The sequence below is a fragment of the Aythya marila genome, assembly GCF_965140915.1.
Source record: "Aythya marila genome assembly, chromosome: 1".
NCBI lineage: Eukaryota > Metazoa > Chordata > Aves > Anseriformes > Anatidae > Aythya > Aythya marila.
In genome coordinates this window covers 78,390,331-78,411,731 of record NC_139042.1, presented here as the reverse complement: position 1 = coordinate 78,411,731, position 21,401 = coordinate 78,390,331, and the positions used below count along the sequence as shown (strand labels likewise).

General features: G+C 40.4%; 2 protein-coding genes across 4 annotated transcripts; one reads left to right on the top strand and one right to left on the bottom strand.

Moving 5' to 3' along the window:
* The first annotated feature begins 12 nt into the window (after nt 1-12).
* On the top strand, nt 13-6,693 carry TRAPPC2 (trafficking protein particle complex subunit 2). Its single transcript, XM_082784596.1, has 5 exons — nt 13-76; nt 238-347; nt 2,091-2,239; nt 3,167-3,248; nt 3,890-6,693. The coding sequence occupies exons 2-5, from the start codon at nt 255-257 to the stop codon at nt 3,986-3,988; spliced, it is 423 nt and encodes a 140-aa protein (XP_082640722.1). The 5' UTR covers nt 13-76; nt 238-254; the 3' UTR covers nt 3,989-6,693.
* Nucleotides 6,694-9,051: 2,358 nt separating this feature from the next.
* On the bottom strand, nt 9,052-16,930 carry RAB9A (RAB9A, member RAS oncogene family). Of its 3 annotated transcripts, XM_082784594.1 has the most exons (3): nt 16,825-16,930; nt 12,918-12,950; nt 9,052-9,986 (listed from the first exon to the last, which is right to left on the bottom strand). In XM_082784594.1, exon 3 carries the CDS (start codon nt 9,950-9,952, stop codon nt 9,347-9,349), a length of 606 nt encoding a protein of 201 aa, XP_082640720.1. In that variant the 5' UTR covers nt 9,953-9,986; nt 12,918-12,950; nt 16,825-16,930; the 3' UTR covers nt 9,052-9,346. The 3 variants fall into 3 exon arrangements, with proteins under 3 accessions (XP_082640720.1, XP_082640719.1, XP_082640721.1); XM_082784593.1 differs by lacking the exons at nt 12,918-12,950; nt 16,825-16,930 and adding an exon at nt 12,013-12,885; XM_082784595.1 differs by lacking the exons at nt 12,918-12,950; nt 16,825-16,930 and adding an exon at nt 11,644-11,962.
* Between the last annotated feature and the right edge of the window lie 4,471 nt (nt 16,931-21,401).

Here is a 21,401-nt window from a genome sequence, read left to right as displayed (position 1 = left end):
GGCGTCACGGCGGCGACGGATGCGAGCCGAGCCCTTCCGGGCGGCCATAGGGAGCTGTTGGGAGCCGGTAGGGCCGGTAAGGAGGTGAGGGGACCCGGGGAGGGTCGGGGTGCGGTGGGGATGGTTTTGGGGTCGGTTTTGGGGTCGTCTTCGTGAGGTGGCTGCGGCTCCCAGGGGCGTTGGGCGCGGCCCCCGCTGTGGGGCCCGCGTCAGGTCCCTGCCTCCTCCCCCGCCGAGGTGCCCCGCTGTGGAGAATGTCCGGCAGCTTCTACTTCGTGATAGTCGGCCACCACGACAACCCCGTCTTCGAGATGGAGTTCCTGCCTCCCGGCAAAGCTGAGTCCAAGGTGCGTGTTTCCCCCATCGCGTTGTTCTCCCCCCCCCCCCCCCCCCTCCTTTAATAATTTCAGCGACCCGCTGTGGATGGCGTCCGGGGCTTGCTTCTGGTCCAGGCACGTCGTGACAGGGAGCTGAACTCTGCAGCACATAAATCTCCTAAAAGATCTTTGCCAGAATGTACTAGTTCTGCATAAAATGCTGTTTCCGTAAATATTTGATGCTGTGTTGTGGGGGGTATATATGCCAGTAATGCTTCAGTCATTGCTCGTAGTGTGTGCTGCTTTTATAGCACCAGGTCATTATACACAGCTCTTTAGTGTCGCTGTTTTAAGGTATCTGTTTATAATAATAAGGTGAAGAAAGGAACTAGTGTGAAAACTCCATCAGTTCTTTATTTTTTTTTTTGTGGAGTAAATCTGTATTTTTAAAACTACTCTCAGTACTCATGCCTGCTTTAGGTGGGGAAGGTTTAAAACTTGTAGTGATAAATATGCTTGAGAATATGAGAAATATAATGAGAAACACCAATATATAATGTTTCCATTGGGGGGGTGGAAACAAACAAATCTATTCTTTTTGATACTACATCAAAAGAAAAAAGCAGAATTCAGAACAAAAGTGCATGCATTTGTGCACGCATACAAAGAAACGGAGGCATACGCTACCACTGGTGTCATTTGTAATTTGTATTAGCATATCACAAAAGATCATAAATAAGACCATTCAGACTAGATTTAGCAAGTGCGAGGATGTCAGAAAGTGGAAAAAATATTCTTGTCTGGCTAAGGTTATAGTACTAAACTTTCTCTTAAGAGAGAATCTAAACATGATGTGTTTACGCTGAAGAAAAATAAGGCAACATTGATGTGTTTTGGTAACTATTGCTCCCATTTCTGAGACATGCCATTTAAGGGTGAATTAAGGGCATGTACACATAAGTCAGCACAAGCTTTTGCCTCTTAAACTTCACTACTTAGTCTCAGTCACAGTGTGGAAGTGGTGAAGCTGTTAATGTACTGAGCCAGGCTTGACTTTAGCTGGGGGGAAGCAGCACACTGAGAGGTGTGAGGTTGGTTTTAACAGCATCCCAGTATTATAAGAAACAGTGGAAGGCTACTTATATAGGAGCTTACAGAATTACCTAGTCCTATGTTTCTTCTTAGCAGATGTCCTTCAGGGTTCTGGGTAGTACACAAAGTAAACGACTCTTTCCCGGCACAGCTCTTGTAGTGTTAGGGTCAAATACTGTGGATACTCTGTGAAGGCCATTCATGTTTATTATACGAAGAGTTGAAATTTATATCTGCAAGCATATATTTAACACTGGTTGCAGGATTTTTTTCCCTAGTAGGCTCCTAGGATAAAGAACCCCCTCAAAACAATAAAGCAAAATCCAATGTTTCTGGGCAAGTGTCCCAGAGGGAAAAAAAAAAAAAATCTTTAGTGATAACATTAGTATATCTGTCCTCTGTATACCTCTGCTTTCCCTCTCTGTCCACCAGACTCTGTCTTCAGACTATTTCTGTGATGACCTCTGTATTGTGCACTTTCTCTCTCTTGAAACCAAGTATCATGACGATATGTGCAGGTTTCATTTAATCACAGGATTAATTAATATGTGACAGAAATAAGGATATATAGAATTTTATGTAACTTGAGCACTAGTTTACAAGCTTGAGCAAATTATTATTTGTATTTAACTCCCTTTATTGAATTACTTACTAATTCTCTGTCTTCTGGAAATGTGTTAGGATGATCATCGCCATCTCAACCAGTTCATTGCCCATGCTGCTCTTGACCTAGTAGATGAGAACATGTGGCTTTCTAACAACATGTACCTGAAGACTGTGGACAAATTTAATGAATGGTTTGTTTCTGCTTTTGTCACGGCTGGACATATCCTTTTTTCATCTCTTTCTTTGTATATATTGAGCCTCTTGTCCAAAAAGTGATGAATTAGTTGAAATGACATTGTAGCAGATTTCTCTGACTATTCACCACCATTATTGTTAGGGTTTCCATCTTCAGGATGAAGCAAGTTGGGAAGCACAGCAGTTCTTTAAGATCGGAACTAACTGGAAAGACAGATCTTTTGCTTTTGGAGAACCTGAAATAGCCTAATGAAATGTGGATTTCACAGACAGTAGAGGAGAAAGGCATGAGAGGAATAATTTGATGCGTTCTGAGCAAACATACATGATTCTCTGCTTACATTCCTTAGTGTTAAAGAGGAGAAGCAGGGATAAACATACTTGATGTCAATTGCACACATCTTGAAAATACAGTGTGAAGGCTTGATCGTATGTGTAGATAGTCCTTAAAAGCGTGTATTGTGAAACATTTGTTACACATAGCGAGTAACACTCATTTCAGGGATGTATGGGAAAGGTACTGAGAATAACATTGATATTCACAATTGTCTAGTTTTAAAAAGAATGATCTTAAATAGCAAGGTGATGCTGTTTTCAAATAGGGAAATTTAAAAATATAAATGGAAATGTACTGCTTTCTAAATTTCAGTGCTTCCTTTAGTTCTTTAAATGCTTACTCCTATAGAGTCTCCTCTATTTCGTGGTGGAGTCACCATCCCTGGGGGTGTTTAAGGAAAGGTTGGACCTGGTGCTTAAATACATGGTTTAGTGGATGACTGTGGTAGTAGGGTGATGGTTGGACTAGATGATGTGGGAGGTCTTTTCCAACCTTAATGATTCCATGTACAGCTAAGTATTTCAGGCATATGCAGAATTAGGTGTAAATGCTTATTTCAGAATATGCTAAATGTTGTATCTTATTTTAAAAGTTAACTGTCCTTAATTGTTTTACATATGAGATTTATAATGCTTCATGATGTAAGACAAGAAGATGGAATTAAGAACTTCTTTAATGATGTATATGAGCTGTATATAAAGGTAAGAACCCACTTCTTACAATCTCGTGGCAGTACTTTTAAATATATCCTGCTGTTCATGCTGAGGCATCCCTATATAATTACATTTTCTTATGGTGGACCTCTGTAAGGGGAGAAGCACCCTTGCAGTCCACATTGGTAACGTGTGACATGAAGGCTGCATTTTCTATTAAACAGAAAAGTCGTTTCCAAATTGTTATAGGTTTTGTGCCTTCCAATTTCTTTTTAATTTTAATGATGTAACACTGCCCCAAATTGCTGGATTAATGTAATAATGAAAGCAAAGGGCTGTCACGGAAGTCTTGTCAAGGTGCTTCTCTCCTCACAAGTCACCCGTTGCCACAGCCTGGCGCTGTTTCCACTAGATGGGGCAGTTGCGAGCCCTAATGGGCAGCTCGGCCTCCTACAGCTACTCAAACGATGCCAATTTCTGAAACAAATTTCCATCAGCATCATGATGAATTTTTTAGGAGTCCTTACTATGAGATGGCTGTGCACATAGTATGGGGCCTTGAAAACATATGACTACTTAGGAGATCTATGCTTTTAAATGGCACTACTTAAGCTGAAAGCTATTAGTAGTTTTCATTTCAAATAACATTTTCCAGTTCTGGACATTGTGCTTATTTCTTCTTTCCTCAGTTTGCAATGAATCCATTTTATGAACTCAATTCACCAATTCGATCCAGTGCTTTTGAAAGGAAAGTGCAGTTCCTTGGGAAGAAACACCTTCTAAGCTGAAAAAATAGCTTTCCTGAGTGAGTGCTTTTTCGTACTTTCCTGATTTGAGCTGTAGTTCTGGTTAGTTCCCAGCATGTTTGATACTCACCTTTCTGAAGACTGACAAATTGGATGCTGAAGAAGCTTTTTTTTTTTTTTTGCTGATACAGATAAAATAGCCAGCTGCTCTGGTTAAAAACATATCTTCAGGAGTTTTTGTTCTGTCTTAGGAAAACTAAGTTTTAAAATGTCTGGGCTGAATAGGTACGAAGAGAGACACAGATGTCAATGCACGTGCAAAAGATAAGCCTCTTACACAGGGTGGGAGAAAATCAGATCTAAACACTAGATATCTCTAGTCATTTATTTAATATGAGCAAAAGGGAATTTTTGATTGTTTGGCTGAAGTGGTTGATTTTTGCTATAAACCTTTCTACTTAGAGTTCTTTGCTAGAGAACTCACTCTGCAGACTAACCAGACTAACCTTACTGTTCAGGATATTAAATAAGGTCTATATAAAGATTGCAATGTATAATATATTTATTATGAAGTGCTAAATAAAAAGGATCCATCAGCAAAGATTTGTGTTTGGTATTTCAGCAACTTTAAAGTAAAAACCTGCAAGTTTTAAAGCTTAAAATTGCAAACTTATCAGGTGTTTCATGCAATACGTGTTTAGCTGCAGTGTTGCATCAATGAAGTTAATAAAGTAGATCAAAACACCTCTCTCTGCCCTGACTTTAAATCTAATTCATACGTGGGGGGGAACAACACAACTAAATTTACACATTCAAACCCACATTATTTCCATTAGTTTTGCAAGTGCTGAAATATTCTTTTTGAAAATACATTTAGACTAGGATCTTTGAACCATGAAAGTCTAAAGTCTATTTGATGAGGTTTCAGAAAGGCATTGCTTGGCCTGTCAGGCTACCATCTCACTCTAAAATGTGGTTAGGTGGTCATCTGCAAAACTTGCCACCATTACAAAATAGTAATTTTTAAATGGGTTGTTTAGCATATATGTACCTAGTATCTTGGTTGATTTCATCATCTTTTACATAGTTTCTTTATGCAGCAAATCTATATAAACTATATTGGATTTTTTTTTTTGGTTTAAAATGGGATTTCCAAAGGAAGTGGCATGCTATTCTAAAAAGTACATTTTATATAGCTTGTATAATTAAGGGGACCACATGTATAGGCGCTTTAAATGTATACTCAGTCATTATTTCTTTGTAATCTACATTTACTGCTAAAGCCTCATTGTAAAATATTCCATGAGAAAAGCAACACTATGCTATATATAATTTCTGATATTTACCTTAAATAAAATGTGGAATAATGCAGCATGGATGCCTGTTGACTGTACTTTAATTGATTTAAGAGAAATGTAGATGATCATGATAAGGCTTACCTTTACTGGTAGGTTGGTCAGTGAAGATGGGAATACTTGTAGTGCTTTCTAAAAACTGCATCATACAGCATTTTGAGAATCAAACTGATTATTTTTAGGTACGCATATGAAATAAATAGAAATACATTTACAATAAAGCATTTTTATCTGTATAGCAGGTTGCTGTTAGGCTGTTTCCTGTCTCCTCCACAGTAGCATAATGGTTGGGGAAAATACAAGCAGTTCAGGTCCACTGAGGAAATACATGCATTAAATAATCACGCACGTGACAAAGAAGAAAACTTAGGGCAAAGGATTAGTACTAAAAGTTTCCACTCCTTTTAAAAAGGGTGGGTTTTCATCATTGCACCGTCTCATGCCAGCACACAGTAAAAAAAGGAATCCAGGAACTATAAATGGGAAAGGCAGCCTCATCAGTCCATTTGGACTTCATGAAAACAACTGATATTGGCCATGGAAAAGGGAACTAATTCTTCTCATTAATCATTTTAGGGTTTGTGGGGAAGAATGTTGTCTCTAGACAGAATTTCAAAGAACCTTTGTTAGGTAGCTGCAATTTCCTGTGCACTGAGTACCCCTGAGTTGCAACTTTTGCAATAAGCTGAGAGATTTCTACCTGCCACTTGCAGATAGCAGTTATCTTGCGTTCAAGTATGGTCACAAATCTGCTCTACGTCTGAAAGATGCAGTTTAGCATGGATGAGGCAATGATTATATCCAACACTATGAAGATCAGTGGATAGGGCAGGAGAGATCTCCTTTGTGTTAGGTTTGAACCCAGTCTCAGAGGCTTGGGAATACAACTTCACATGAAGTCAGTTGCAGCATGAGAAAGAAGCAAATAACCTGTATTATGCAAAGGAATCAAAAACATTCTGCAAGTGAAAGGGACCATCACTAACCTACATGGTCCAAAAATCAAGCACAAGGAAATAAGAACATTAGCACAGGCTAAGAACATCAACCACCCTCCATAAAACTAGGCAGGAAATAGAGCTCCTAGACTTAGCTTTCTGCAGTTTTCTGTTACTGTTTATGGAACTTGTCTTTGTTATCAGATTCACTGTAAAGCTAAATCAGTTTAAGGAACAGAAAATCTAACACAAGCAGCCTGGTCCTGGCAGCAGTCTTGCACTAAGCATCTATGTACTCTGCTGGAACATGAGCTCTGTGTCCTTGCTATTGCACAATGCTCAATTTAAGCAGAGAAGCAGTCCCTTGTGCCCATCCTCTTCCTAGTTTGTTGTCTGTTCCCTTATACATAGCCTACATCAATCCCACCCATTTGCCATAACAGCGTTCTCACTCTGGCTCCCCCCCCCCCCCTTTTTTTTTTTTTAGACCATATCCTACCAAGGCTGGTGGTTGAACTTTTTTCTTCCTCCTTTGAAGTGAGGCCTGGATTTTTTGTATATCTATTTTTATTTTTGCAGAACTTGAAATACTGCTAACAGGACCCCCCCCTAATACTTAAGGTACCTGAAATGAATCAGTGAATTCTAACATAAACCACAAGTGCCTACCTTACCTTCATATTGAATAATAAACATTAAGCCTTCACAAAGTACAGAAATGCATTTGTTACAAAGTATTACGAATGTATTGTTTTGGCACCTTATCTACTGCTCATCACAGGACTTATTTCTTTCAACTGTGTGTCCATCTCCCTCTCACACCAAAGCCTGACCTCAACATAGGTTGCACTGCATTACTTACTATAGCACATAAACCTCCTTTACTACTGTGGTGAGTGTACAGTTGTGGGACAGCATATCAGATGGCACAAGCACTTTTATTGAATTAAGTTATATTTAACTTTATTAAACCTGCTTCTTGGACAGAGGCTGGGTAACCATGATGTCACGTGGAAAGAGTACAGAGGAGAAAACACAGGTGGGCTATGAGGCACCAGAAAGACTACTACAATGGTTCTCATCCTTTGTTTCCTTTTAGGGATCTTATGTAAGTATCTGTAGTACTCACATGGTAACAACCTACTATTTCGTTTCGACCTCACCTCCACTAAAAGGAAGGTTCAAGGAAGCTTTAAGTACATAACAAATTTCCTGTCACCAATGGCCCCTAATGCATGCAATCTTAGTTTTTAAAGCTTTTTGCTCTCTCCACTTAAGGTTAGGAAGAATCTAGCTAAGATTCTTTCTTCACAGATCTTTCATTCGCTGACTTGAAATCTAAACACTACAGAAGTAGCAGCTCAACCTACATTAAGCAGTTCAGTGACTGAAGCTTAACCAAATTCTGTTGCTGTATATACAGGACTGTAAGAATGAAGTAGATGTTAAACGTACAATTAGCAAAAAAATGTCACTTTTAAGCAGGAGCAGTACATCCATGGAGCAAAACAGCCCTGTACAGGTTCAAGCAAGAATACAAAATACTCCAAATTCTAAGTGTGTAAGAGCAGCGTGAAGTTAATTCTGCAAGCTTTACCTCCAAGTAACATCTGGTACAGAGTGAACAGATAGGTTAAGAGAAGACTCCTGCCATTACTGTACTATCCAGAAAAGCTTTTCCATTACAACAAAAGAGTTGCAGTACAGAAAGCAGAGTCTGTGTTGTTTAATGAATAACATGGCCTGTCCTGTAGGCATTTGAATTCCTTTTGAGGTCTACAGTGTGTTAACAAGCATGCCTGTTAGCAGTCAGACTACACATTGAAGCAATAGTGCACTATCCAGTTTGCTGTTAGAAGGATATTGAGTATTCTGAGAGCCAGCTTTCAACAACTTCTCATACAAGTATTTTACCATTTAACAATAAAGAGCCTCAAACACCTGAATTACTGCAGAAAAACTAACCATTAAATATGAAACTGGCTTCTATTCATTGTCTGTTAATGAGTACAGTAATATTAAAAACTGTTAAATGTTTAAATATATACCCTACAATGGCAAATTAAATACAGATTGAATTCAGCTCAAATACTAGCTGCAGGTATCTACTTGTACTAGAGCTGAAAGCTGTCACTATCTGCTGTGAGTTAAGAGCTTCCTGAGTTCTCTATGTATTGCCAATCCATAGTTTCACAGTACAGAGATCACAAATAAACACATTCATAGCTCAGGTCAACAGAACAAGGAGTTCGGAACTTTAAGGCTGCATTCAAAAAGTCTTCTTGGAAGTCTGCCTTAACATGGATCCCTTCAAGTGCTATTAAAGCTGACTGAATAACATTTTATTTTCCATAACTAAAAATGGTTATACTTCAGTTATCCAGATTTTTTTTTTTCCACCTGACTGATCGAAACATGCCAGAATGGGACTTAAGGCAAAGACATATTAACTTAAAAAAAAAATCAGTATTTTGCATTAAAACAGCTGGAAAAATTAGTATGGCTTTAGAATTGTAAGTGAAAGGAAAATGAACATGAAATAAGTAAGAAAATTATCTTCTACTTAGGGACCTATAGTGACACATTAGGCAATTACAGAAGACCTGAAGGTAATTTATGTTAACTTACAGTAAACACATTAGAGATGAAGTACCACTGACATCAAAAGGAATGTAGTGAGACTAATGTTTAATATCTAGCATTGTTAAGAAACTGACTTCTAGTGAAACAAAAATGGAATGCTGATTTCATAAAAATATATATACACATATAAAAGTTTCTTTGTGTCAATTCCAGAACAGTTTCTCTAAAGTAGTGCTTCTAGAACTTCAAGTTTTAATTATAATCAAAGTATTTATCATTTGATTAAAGTTGGCAAATTACATTCTTATATTAACATTTGTACTTGACACCTTCCTAAATAGAAAGTATCACTATCTCAATAACGGGTCACTCATGAATGGGGATTTCTTTTGCTCCCTCAAGAAAGCAGCAGAATATTACAACTTCAGTATTAGAGTGGAACCCATGTGTTACTTTATCTACTACACCTTTCCCACCCTCTTACAGAGCCAGCTAGTCAAAAGTAACTTGGCCAAAACAAAAAGTCAACAACAAGATGAACTGGGTTTCGGTTTCCGATGAAGGTTTACGGTATCTGTTTGAATAAATTGTTCTGATCTGTCTTCAGAGGCTAGGACTCGTCTAACTGCTTCTTCAAAGGCTGCTGCAACATTAGTGGCATCTTTTGCACTGGTTTCAAAATAGGGATGATTACCGTTATTCCGGCACCAGTCTTGGGCTTCTTCGGTAGAGACTTGCCTTTCATTGATATCAACTTTGTTACCCAGTATCACAAATGGAAAACTTTCAGGCTCCTTGACATCTGCATAATAAATGAATTCTTTCTTCCAGTTGCTTAGGTTTTGGAAGCTTTGAGAGTCATCCACACTGAAGGTAAGCAGGCAACAGTCAGAACCTCTATAGAAAGGAGTCCGCAAGCTCCTAAAACGTTCCTGCCCTGCCGTGTCCCATATCTGCATTGTAACAAAGTGTCCATCCACTTCCAAATCCTTATTTAAGAACTCCACGCCTATTGTATGAAACAGCTGTGCATCAAACTTGTTGGTGACGTATCTGTTCATAAGGGAACTCTTCCCAACTCCGCCATCTCCTAGCAGTATTACTTTAAGGAGCGATGATTTTGTTGCCATTGTTACAGGAAGAGATCCTCCTAGTTTCCTCGACCTGTAAAGATCAAGAAAATGGTTAAAAAAGGAAAGTTGGGAGCACAAATTTTTATACACAAGTATCTAGAAAGTGTTAAAAGTCCTCCAAAATCTGCTTCATGAAAAAAAAACAAACAGGATAACTATGCTAAGCAAAGTGTAGGTACTCATAGTAAGAGCATCCACTTAAGAATGTTTAAGAGTTGTCTCTTGCACAGACCACAGTCTGCACGGCACTTGTAAGCAGTGTACTGCATGATTTACCAGTCTGTCACTTAAAACACTTCTCCCCAGAAAGCCTCCAACATCTGTGCAGAAGGGGTATTACAGCAGATCAGTGCAAGGATTCATTTATGTTCATTGAAAGTGCCATAAAAGAATTGAGGAAGACAAATTTGTAGCACACGTGCCTTTAATACTCACTTCAGTCCCACAGTTCATTAGCAAAGTTACACTTTATTATGCAGAAGTGAAGAGGAAGCTTTATCCCTAACACAGGACACCAATTTTTATTAGAATTATTGCTTATTTACTGGAATTACTAAAATCAATTTGAAGGGAATACTGTAATCTACAGAACAAACACGAGTGCTGTAATTGGATTTTAAAAGTCACACAACTTGCTTTTGTCACAGCACTGGTACACGAACATTCAATATTTTACAGTTTACTCCGTGCAAGACAGCTATGGTGAAATAAATTCTTATATTACAACTGCTACAAAAGCAAATTCACTGCTACTACTTCAAACAGTACTCAAGATGCCAAATACCTGGGACGAGTCTACAATGCCAGATCACTCGGTATGTGTAGGCTTGCCATAGTAAAACATAAAACCCTAAAGGTGCTAGGAAAGAGTCTGGCTGCCTGCACAGGGATGGTCAAATTTGTGGTACAATTTTTTTTTTAAAATAATAATAAATGAGACTTTAGCATTAAAGGGTTTTATTTATTTATTTGAAGCAGTTTGCTCATCAGTGATTTGGCCCAAGGTTTGCTCTTATTGCACTAGTGTCATCTAATACTATTTAGAAGTACTTTAATCACTAAGGGGTCAAGGTTCATTTTAATGAGCCAAATATAAGTTTCTACACAAGGAGAACCGCTGCTCCTGTAAGCTCTTTTAGTATCTGAGTGGTAAAGTAATTCAGCCAAAACCAGCTTTTGTGAAAAGAGTGTCTATTTAAAATGGAAACAGGTCATAGGCAGCCCGGTCTGTTTCCTCCTCTGAAGGAAGGAATGTGGTCTTGCTAGTTGTAATTACTGTTGCTGGCATATACATCACCCGCAGAGCATGGTTATGGAATTAATACCTGATACAAGCTGGCATAGGAGTCATATGACTGTGTTCTGCCTTAGAATCAAGGCCTACAATAGAAGCTAGAAATTTCAGGAATTTTTTTCATCCCTAATTTTCCATCTTTGAATGTGTACTTGTTGGACACAATCTACAGTAAAACACAAGAAATGCTTTACAGTTTGAGAGTAGCTGAAGCCTCAATGCAAGAAACCTTCAAAATACAAGGAGGAATGTCTGCTCTCATTATAAATCTGTTCAGAGGAAGCGGTTTAATTCATATTGCAAAGTTAAAAAGAATATTTATAAATCCCTATACAGGTTTGTATCACAACAGTTTTAACATTGCTTAATAACCACAAATGGATCATGCAGTTACCTTTCACAGAACTATGGGGTAATCGCTATGGCTCAGGATACGAGCACATCCCATTTAATACGCGTGAACAGCCTTCTTGGAGTCACTGGGCTACTAGCATGTGATTTCCAGCTTCATGGTGAAATCTTTTAAAATGGTCCAGGTCTTCATTAGTCTCCCTAATTCCTACCATTAGTTAACCGGTTATTTGAGCTACTCTATTACATAGTAGCAATTTCTTAATAAATAATGCATTCATGAGAGCACAGAGTACTGAATGTTTCCCTGTTTTTCCACTTCACTGAAGGGAACACCTTACAATATTTTTTTTCTGTCCTATGAAATCAAACATACCATAAGAGACAAAACATGAACAACCAACCAACTTACATAGTTCTGACTGGTATCAAGCACTTGTTTCTTTACCTCCTATAGTTTAAAGAACTGTGGTTAGACTGCAGTTACTGTCATGAAATCGTTTAATTTAAACCAAAAATAAAGTAAGGAAACTGTTACGCAGTATCTGCTACTTTTGTGCATCCGTGATCTGTTAAGTTAATTTGCACACCTTGAACTATCTGAACTACTGCAGTGAGGCCTAGGAGACTGCTGACCATAAAAACACTCCAGCCAGGCACACAATTTGGTATCAGCCACAAACCATAAAAGCGTCTCTTCAGCTAGAGCCAAACCCTGGTGCTTCTATACCAAGAGCTACATAAACCAGGACCGATAAGACCAGCAGTTAACATTTTTGTCAAGTTTTTAGTCTGAAAAGTAATATTTAATGGATATTTTTTTCAGTCATTTAAATATGAGCTTACAAGCTGTATTTGAGGCTCCAAAGAAATATATTTAAACGCAGTAAGAAGCATTTTTGTTTGGAAGCAGCAAAACTTTACACATTTACAGGTTTTGTTTACTGTAAGGGACGCGTCTGTGGCTCAACTGATTAAATATGCAGTTCAGAGCATCTGCAGAACCTGGATGGCAGTTTCCAGTACAGTAGGCTGCCGCATTTCTTCCACTTAAACATCTTTCAAAACAATTTAATATTTCTAAAATAACTTCATTTTTGGAATTGTTCAGCCCCCCCTTCCCAAGTAACAAAGTCTTAACACTGAAAAAAAAAAAAAAACCTACAACAGAATCTTTCAAAGGCTGAGAGAATTTAGAGAATTGATGTTATTTCTCCTATTACATATTTTAAACTTATCTGTGTAATACATTTTTGACAATCTTTTCTGGGGAAGAAACAGTCAATATCTGATATAATATTCCTGAGGATTTATTACCTTAATTGTTCAGTTTAAATCATCATTCAGCACCTGAAAGCAAAAGAAAAAACTTAATTTCCAATGTGCATCTGATAGTTTTAACCAACATCAAAAACTGCAAGACACCACAAAATTACAGACAGATTTGTTCCAGTTACTTCTCGCTGTGCTGCACACTTCATCTAATGTAAAAGCAGTCTCAATCTAGTGCACGGAGAAGTCTGCAAAGAGATTTTTCCCTCATTCCAATTTTCAGTCCCAAACTAGAAATCCAAAACAAATAAATAAAAAGCAGCCCCACTGCGGTGCATTTTGGTAACCACTTCTGAATTTCTTCTTCCAGCTTATAAGGTCATAAGCTCTTAGATCACTGACTTCAGTATTCCTGTTAGAAGCAGGGAAGAGTTTCTACTAAATGCCATTTCTAACACGATCATGTACCATAACGCAAAATGTTATTTAATTATTCCCCTCCCAGAATCCTCCTTTTAAACAGTGAACTGAATTACAAGTCTGAAATATTTTCATTAGCAGTCCAAACATTTCCTGGCAAGACTGAAAACATGCAACTTGAAAAAATAAAACCAGTTTGCATTATAAAATCTTTGATTTCCAGCCCTTCAAAGCTTATTGGACAAGGTAATGGTGTTTCTCTATCTTGGTTTTCTTAATTCCATGATGACGGCTTCATAACTGCCTTTTTATTTTGAGTGCAGCTACCTCTTTCAGCAATTGGATGTTGAGGCAACACTCAAAAAAAAAAAAAAAAAAAAAAAGAAAAGAAAAGAGCAGCAACATGCAACCAGTCTAGGAATTTGCCTTTTAATCTATTAAATTATTTTCATAATAAAGGGGGGTTTGCTTATACCACATACTGCCAAAGGCCAAAAGAAAACAGGTGCTGACATATAGACAGCACAGTAACTGCATAGGATCTGATTCCAGCAGGTTACAACCTCACTTAAAATATTAAATGAACAGCATCAACTGCACTTCTACCACGGTGGGAACATGCACAGCAACACACCGTTAAAAGTGAACAAAACCACTGCAAGTTAAGTTAAAAAATAAAGTGAGGGTGCAGATAAAATAGAAACCAGCACAAACTGGATCCATCACAACTGGCCCACTGACTTCTCCCAGCATTCTTGAAGAACCAGATGCAAGTGACACTTGCATTTTCAGCCTATTCTTTCTCCTCTTATACCTCCTCTCTGACTTGATTATTTTAATCATGATTTTCAGCCAGCAGTCACTCACGAACCATCCGCTACACACGATCAAAACTGAACCCAGAGGTTTCCTTGAAGATATGCGCTGCACTGTCCTTGAGGTCATTCTTTAAACAATTTTCTTTAAACTACAAGCCTGCAATTTTCCAATACTTGCTTAAAACTAAAGTTCTTAAGGAGTACCCATTTGACTTGGGGAGAGAAAAAAAAAACACAGCATGAGGCAGACTCAAGTTTGTATTGGGCTGTAAATAAGTGTGATTAGGTAGAACACTTTCAGCCAAGCCTTCTGAGAGGAAAATGTTAACAAAGTTAACTCTGTTAAAGGTTATCACCTAAAGGAAAAAAAACCAACACCATCTCAAAGGCACTGACAAGCACAGTCAGTACTTCAGCACTTCCGTAACTGACATAACAGAAACACCAACATTTCAAAATCTCCTATCAGTTCTCAAACTTACACATTTACAGCATACCCGTGGCAGCTTTGAAGCCTATTCATAGTTTTCCTTGCTAAGCCATCTTTTACCAAACCACAGATATCAGACATGGCTAGTTTAAAATGGCAAACCAGCATTTCGAGTATCCAGTCAGGCAAAAATACTTGCCTTGTGGTAACGATGTAAATTCACTCCCTTGGTTATTTTTTCTTAAATAGCTAAGTATTTGCCAATATTGTTCATATTAACATAGAAAAAACCCTGTCTCCTATGTTTTTTAAGTTGCAGTGGCTCATCAGATAATGACACAAATTACTCCTCTGGAAGATCTCTGGAAAAAAAAAAAAAAATCAAAAGGACTAGCAGAGCTGCAAGGGCATGGGCAAAATCCACAACGAAGTGTTAAAAGCTACCTTATGCTCAGTGTTTGTGGAGTCTTTAAAGCTCTCAGCCCTCAGTTGCTGCAGTGTAGCTACATTTACCACCTACAGTAAGTCTGAAAGTTACCACAAAGCTGAAAATAGAGGAGAGAAGCAAATTTACCTCATATTTTCCCCCAGTTATCTAATCCTCACCCACATATTTAAAAGGTACTGTTTTACGTTTTGGCCAGTTAAGCAGCACAAGAACTGCTTTCAGCATGTAAGAGGCCACAAGCCTGCTCAACCTTGAAAGATTCTGCTTTAAAGTTTTGTGCTGTGAATGCATCGCAGGCTCGGCCATGAAGGCTCTAAATCAACCCTCCCCTCCTGGGGAGGGAGCACACAAGAGCCCTGGATCAGGACCAGCCCTTCACGGGTGGGCACTCACCAGCGGCCCCGTTCTCGGGAAGCCTGGCAGCCTTTCAGTCGCGTGGCTTGACCTACTGAGATCCTAATCACCTTGCAGGTCTTCCTTCCTGCATCTACGATTGCAACACTGCACCATTATTGCAGTTTGTGTTTTGTGCTGGATAGATTAATTTGATGACGAGTTATCTGAATATCATCTCTACTTGTAAGCAGACTGGTTACCTAACAGAAGAATAAAACTCAAGTTCATCCCTGATAATTTGTAGTATGAAAACAATGCAAAATGGATTGACATTAAGCTGCTGCTATTCATTTGTATGACTAAAAAGTTACATTTTAGGGTTTATTTGTAAGGTTACTTCTAACTCCTGTGCAGCACTCTACTTCCAGCAGTTGCCCGGCATGACTCAGGACAATGAAAGCAGCAGCAGCTGCCAAGAGCAGGAATCCTTTAGCCTGCATGACCGTTGGATCATGAAGTCATCCCAGTGTCCACTGCCAGAATCACTTTATTTATTATAACTTAGATCTAACCACAAACTCAGTAAGAATAACTTGTCAGGAGAAATGCCTACATTTATAACCCTGGGAGTTTCATCTTGTATAGAGCCAGCCTTCGCTTCCCATCTCATTCCCCACTTTCAAGCAGAACGAGCAAGCTTGTTTACTCTGACTTAATCTGAGTTGACATTTCTCAGTAGCTCACAGTAGAGCATCTCCCAGCTTAAATATCCAGTGCCTTCAGCCGACTACAAAACAACCTTGGATGCTACTTGGCCCAACACCTCTGAGAATTCACAGGATCACGTTAATTGACATTCACCTTGCGACCCTGTTCCATTACTGCTTCCATTCTGTCAGTAATTTACCGAGCAACTATTTCTGCTCACCTGTGCTCATCTTTCTTCCCTACATTAGTTTCCCTTTTCCTCCAAGGACTCTTAGCAGTAGCAACCCACACTGGCCAGCCTTACATTGTGAATACGTGCTCTTCCCTATACGAGCCTGTGACCAAAGCCCATAAGTGTCTGAAAAAGGCTCTGGATATGCCTGAGGAGTAACTCTTTCCCCTGGTCTGCTGTTATAGCTTATCACCTTATAAACTGCTAAAAAAATAAAAATAAAAACACACATAAAAGTCCCATCCCATCCACCCCCCCCCCCCAAAAAAAAAATCATGCACTAAAAAACAAACAAACAAAAAAACCACTAGCAACTTCAGATCTGTACAATACTTTAAAGACAGCGGCACAAATGCCCCTGGAGCAGGTTTCAGCAGCCGGCCGGCTCCCTGCACCCCCCGCACCGGGCCTGCGAGCGCGGAGCCTCCCCCCCCCGAAGAGGAGATCCCCTCACCCCGGGGCTCCCACCCCCACACCCGCGGGGCTCCTCCCGGGGAAGGGGAGCCCCCCCAAGGGCAGATCCCTCCGAGGGGAGCCTCCCGGGCCCGTCCCGGCGCTACCTGCCCGCGGCTGGGGGCCGCCGCTCCGAGCCCCGGCTCCGCCGCCGCCGCCGCCCGCCGCCCTGAAGTGAGCAACAACATGGCGGCGCTGGGGGGGCGGGGCGGTCACGTGACGCGGCCGCGGGCCCGCCCCGCCCCGCCGAGCGCCCGCCCCCAGCCCTGGGGTCCCCGTGAGGGGATGGGGAGGGGGGGGGAGGAGGGAAAATGGCCGCCGGGGGGGGGTGCAGGGTGAGGGAAGGGGGTTTGGGAGCGCAGCCCTCGTCCCGCTGCGATTTGTTTTCCTCAGCTGCTCTGAGTTAACCCTTCAAACGCCTTTATTGAGTAGCCGCGGCTCAGTTATTTGTAAATTGCAGCGGCAGCGTCACTGCTCCATGCTTAAGGGTCCCGTATAAGCAGACCCGCAATGGCAAGGCAGCTTCGCTCTGCAGGTCGAGGTGTTTAAAACCACACAGGTTTCAGCGAGGGAGCTGAACAACGCCCAAAGAGCACTAACTGCAAACAGTAGTCAGACACTTCGCTCTGTACCACCTCAGAATGAAGTCCTCTGGGTGCTAAATCACACTTACAGGAAAGCAATCTAATGAAACTGGAGATAGGATATTTTCTGTGTTCTTACAACGTTTTATGAGGACAGGGCAAACTGTAATTAAAAATGAAAAGAGCAGAAATGCGTTTAAGTGCGTTTGAAGAGGCTCCCACATCATCAAGAGGGATAGGTGATTATAGGCTTGAGGGAAGAGCCTTTGAAATACCAGCTTGCTCAAACAGCCATCACATGCTGTGGGTCACAAGGGAGATGCAATCAGACAGGATTTGCCACTTGCACAGTCATCTGGGTTTGGATCTGATGTACAACACGGCCTAAGGAATGGAAAACAAGATCTCAGTATTATCTAAAGGAAACGTCTCCTACTGACAGCAGCAGGATCTTTACAAGGCCACCCATGCTAGAGGCAAATCTGATGACACTGAGCCCATTCTTAGTTAACAAAGCTGGACTTTGAAAAATTTTCAGTACTTGTTTCCTGGGACCTGCTTTCATCCAACACTGAAGTAGAACAGAAAGCGCTGGGTGGGTAGAAGACAGCATCTTTAAATGGTGATGATCCTATGACACAAGTTCTGATCATAATTTTGTGATTCAAAAAGAAAAAAAAAAAAAAAAAAAAGTCAGCTTTTGGACTTTTGGAAGCTGAGGAAATTTTTTTTTTTTTTTCCTTTTGGGGATGCAGCTACCATTTTTTTTTTAATTTTTTTTTTTAGACAACACTGATTCTCTGGCATTTAGATACATTTAAGGAAGTTTTAAAATTTGAGTTGGGAACAAAATTCTTAAATTTAGGAGATGAGATGTACCTTTGTTTCTTTTGCATAGGAACATTCAAAAATGTAGAAAAGGAGCACGGTATAATCATGCCTGCATTTTTGCAATGTTGTAAATGGAGCTACTGTTATGATTAAGCTTAAAACATACACACAGGTGCTTGAGGGTCAGGAATGGATGCCCCTTTTCCCTCAGTTCCCCCCGTTACTCTTATTTGTGTATATTACCAGAAGTACTTGCTGCAGCACGGCCAGGAAGCCCAGATGAGCACTGCTGCTGGCGGGGCTGTGTGTGCAAAGCCAGCCTCAGCAGCAGGCCAAAGGAAATGCCTGGCTGAGACATGGTTTGGCCCATGCACACGAAAACCGCTCAGCTTTCAGCCTTGGGGCTACAGTGGTGCCTCAGACCTTGCCCTAGCCCCAGGCCAGCAGTGGCCGTGTTGCCACCTGGGCACAGCCTCCTTGCTGGAGGCTTTGTGTCACCACCGGCCCCTGGCCCTGCTGCCTTGGCCGGGTGCTGCAGGAGGGGCACCCGCTTCCTGGGGTCTCCATCCCAGTTGTGTCACCCCTCCTGCGCTGGCAGTACTGGGAGCGGATGGATGGGTGTTCCTGTGCCGAGTACCATTGACGTGCAGCAGACCAGTGTCATGGCTAGTGGAGGACAGTGGGGTTTTTCATGCGAGAGAAAGTTCTGTGTCAGCAAAGCTCTCGTGTAACGCAGCTCATGAATAATGCTTTTTACCATCCGTAGCTGGCAAGGAGACTTTGTCCCATCCTGGGAAGTGATGGCAGGGCCTCAATAAAACATGACTTTGTCATCTCCTGGCTGAATCACAACAGTACAAAATAAGGGGATGTGAAGTCATCTGCCTTTATTGCTCTGCTCATATCCAAGAAATTATCAAAGCGCTCTTGTTTCATTCCTTATCTTCCAGGCACTCAATGACCTGGGCCATTACACCCTGAAGACACCCTGAAGGAGTGTAATTCAACATATTTGCTCTTTAGCCATAGCCTGTGACCAGGTAACTTCTCATTTTGCCAAGGGGAGGGGAAAAAAAAAAAAAAAGGCTGTTCTATTGTAAATACCATGGGGCAGACTGAAATGAATACATTTTAAATAAACAATAAACATCACCATTTCCTTTTTTCCTTGGAAAGGAAGAAAGAGTTATAAACTATAAATGGCTGCAGAGCAAGGTGCTACAGGAAAATGGTCATGAGGGAAAAACAAAAGGCCCTCAGCAGGACCGAGTAAGTGGATCCTGACAGTATTATCTCCAGGAACCAGGAGAAGTGTTGTCATTAATATTCACTCCCATTTATCAACTCCTATTTGCAGAAAACTTCTCACAATAATATCTTTGCTTCTACATCAAAATTTGTTTGAATTTCAGTGTTAATTTTGCTCTCACCTTCTGAAGAGACAAGTCTTACAGCTACAGGTTGCTTAAACTTTGAGTGCAATCTACATTTTAACACTAACTTATTGCTACTATTAATTCATAGGATAAAGGGAGTAGCTAAATTTACAGTTTTTCTGGGGAAAAAAAAAAAAAAAAGAAAATAAATACAGACCTTATTCAGCATACATTTGCCTGTTTGAATTCCTTCTGATGTCATGCCTGTTTGTAGAGGAGCATCATGGATATGCCAAACATCATACCAAAAATCCAAAAATAATAGTCTCTGCTTTAAGAAATTGAAAGCTTTTTTTTTTTCTTCCCCTATCAGGAACAAACTTAAAAGAGAAGACTTCGACAACATAAAATAATCTCACTTTTCAAAGCTGTCTTCTTAGTCTTGTTTTGGGACTCTTGACACTCCTTGTACTCAGTAACCCAGACCCTCATGCTGTGTGATTGCAAGTTGACTTTTTAGAGCCATTTTGAGCCAAAGCATATAATCTTATCCAGTCAAACATTTTAAGCCTGTGCAGTTACACAATCTAGGAAGGGACAACATAACCTATTGACAAACTGCAGCCTGGAGCAGTACTTTGCATAGTGAAACTGAGACTGCACCTTTTTTAAATAAGAACAAAGTCTGCATCACTTACCTGAACAATTCTCTCACATTTGACACTGCACGTCTGCACAGTATGCTGATATATAGCAGCACATGACACCACATGACACTTGCTTTCTACGAAACCTTTCCAGTCATGAGGGTAGGATACAATCGCAGATGGAAAAAATGGCTGAAGTAGTAATGAACTCTGTTAGGTGAAAATAAGATGTGTAAGATGATCAAGAACATAATAAAATAATTCATGAGTTTATATTGTTTCATCGACTGTTAAATGCTGATTTGCCACACACTTATCAACGTGAACTAGGCATGAAGTGAAACTGAACCTGGACAAGTTTTTTTCAGCAGCACTGGAACAAGCAAGGCCTCATTTCCTATGCGTGTCCTAAGCATACTTAACAACGGACCCCATTCACTCTCCCTGCCTCCCAATACTTCCTTTTCCTTTCCACCAGGACTACCAGATCTCTTCCTTGTCCCTGGCTTATTTTGTGCCTGGCTTTAAGGTGTGTTGACTGGGCGCTAGCAGCTTAAACAGACTAGGTAACTCCTGAATAAAGAGAAGGCCTCCAGCTCTTCCAATAGGAACAGAAACTCTCATAACAATTACTGACATTTACAAAATTTACAAATATACTCTTCATACTTTAATGTCTAGGTTTTTACGAAGTCCCGTTAAAAACAGCTATCAGGTTCAATTGTTACTGAGAAGGAAGGCCCCTTCTCAGTTGTGTTGGGGTGTACAGCTTAGCACTGTACACTTAGTGACGGGCAGATCAAAAGAAAATGTTACACGTTATGCCACAAATGTAGTCAGTAGGACAGCTACACTGTCTTACTGCTGAAATTTATTCTGACAAAAAGACTGGCCAGGCCTTGCAACATTTTCCCTTCCCTAGGGCAAGCCTTGGATGAGCTGTACATTACTGGAATGGCTTCAAAACCACCTGCAGGCAGAAATTATTTACACATGTTCGTTGCTCATGGCTAAAGTCAAGTCCCTTGCTGGAGGAGGTTCTGGGACAGCACCGCGTGGGTGCCCAGCTCTGCTCAGCAGCACCGTGACCTGCAGGGTGGCTGCAGAGAGCTCTGCACTTACTGAGAACTACGGGAGTATTTCTGTGCCTATGGCTTTACTGAAACCAAAAAATAGTACTTATAATCATCAATTCCAGCTCGTGTAAGTGCTGACAAAGTCAGATATAAGATTGGTTACATATATG

What these genes read in the sequence shown, in the direction of transcription:
- TRAPPC2 (XM_082784596.1), top strand. Translation starts at nt 255, where the DNA reads ATGTCCGGCAGCTTCTACTTCGTGATAGTCGGCCACCACGACAACCCC. An exon ending in CCGGCAAAGCTGAGTCCAAG is followed by an intron (nt 348 to 2,090) that starts GTGCGTGTTTCC and finishes GAAATGTGTTAG; the next exon opens with GATGATCATCGCCATCTCAA. An exon ending in TATATGAGCTGTATATAAAG is followed by an intron (nt 3,249 to 3,889) that starts GTAAGAACCCAC and finishes TTCTTTCCTCAG; the next exon opens with TTTGCAATGAATCCATTTTA.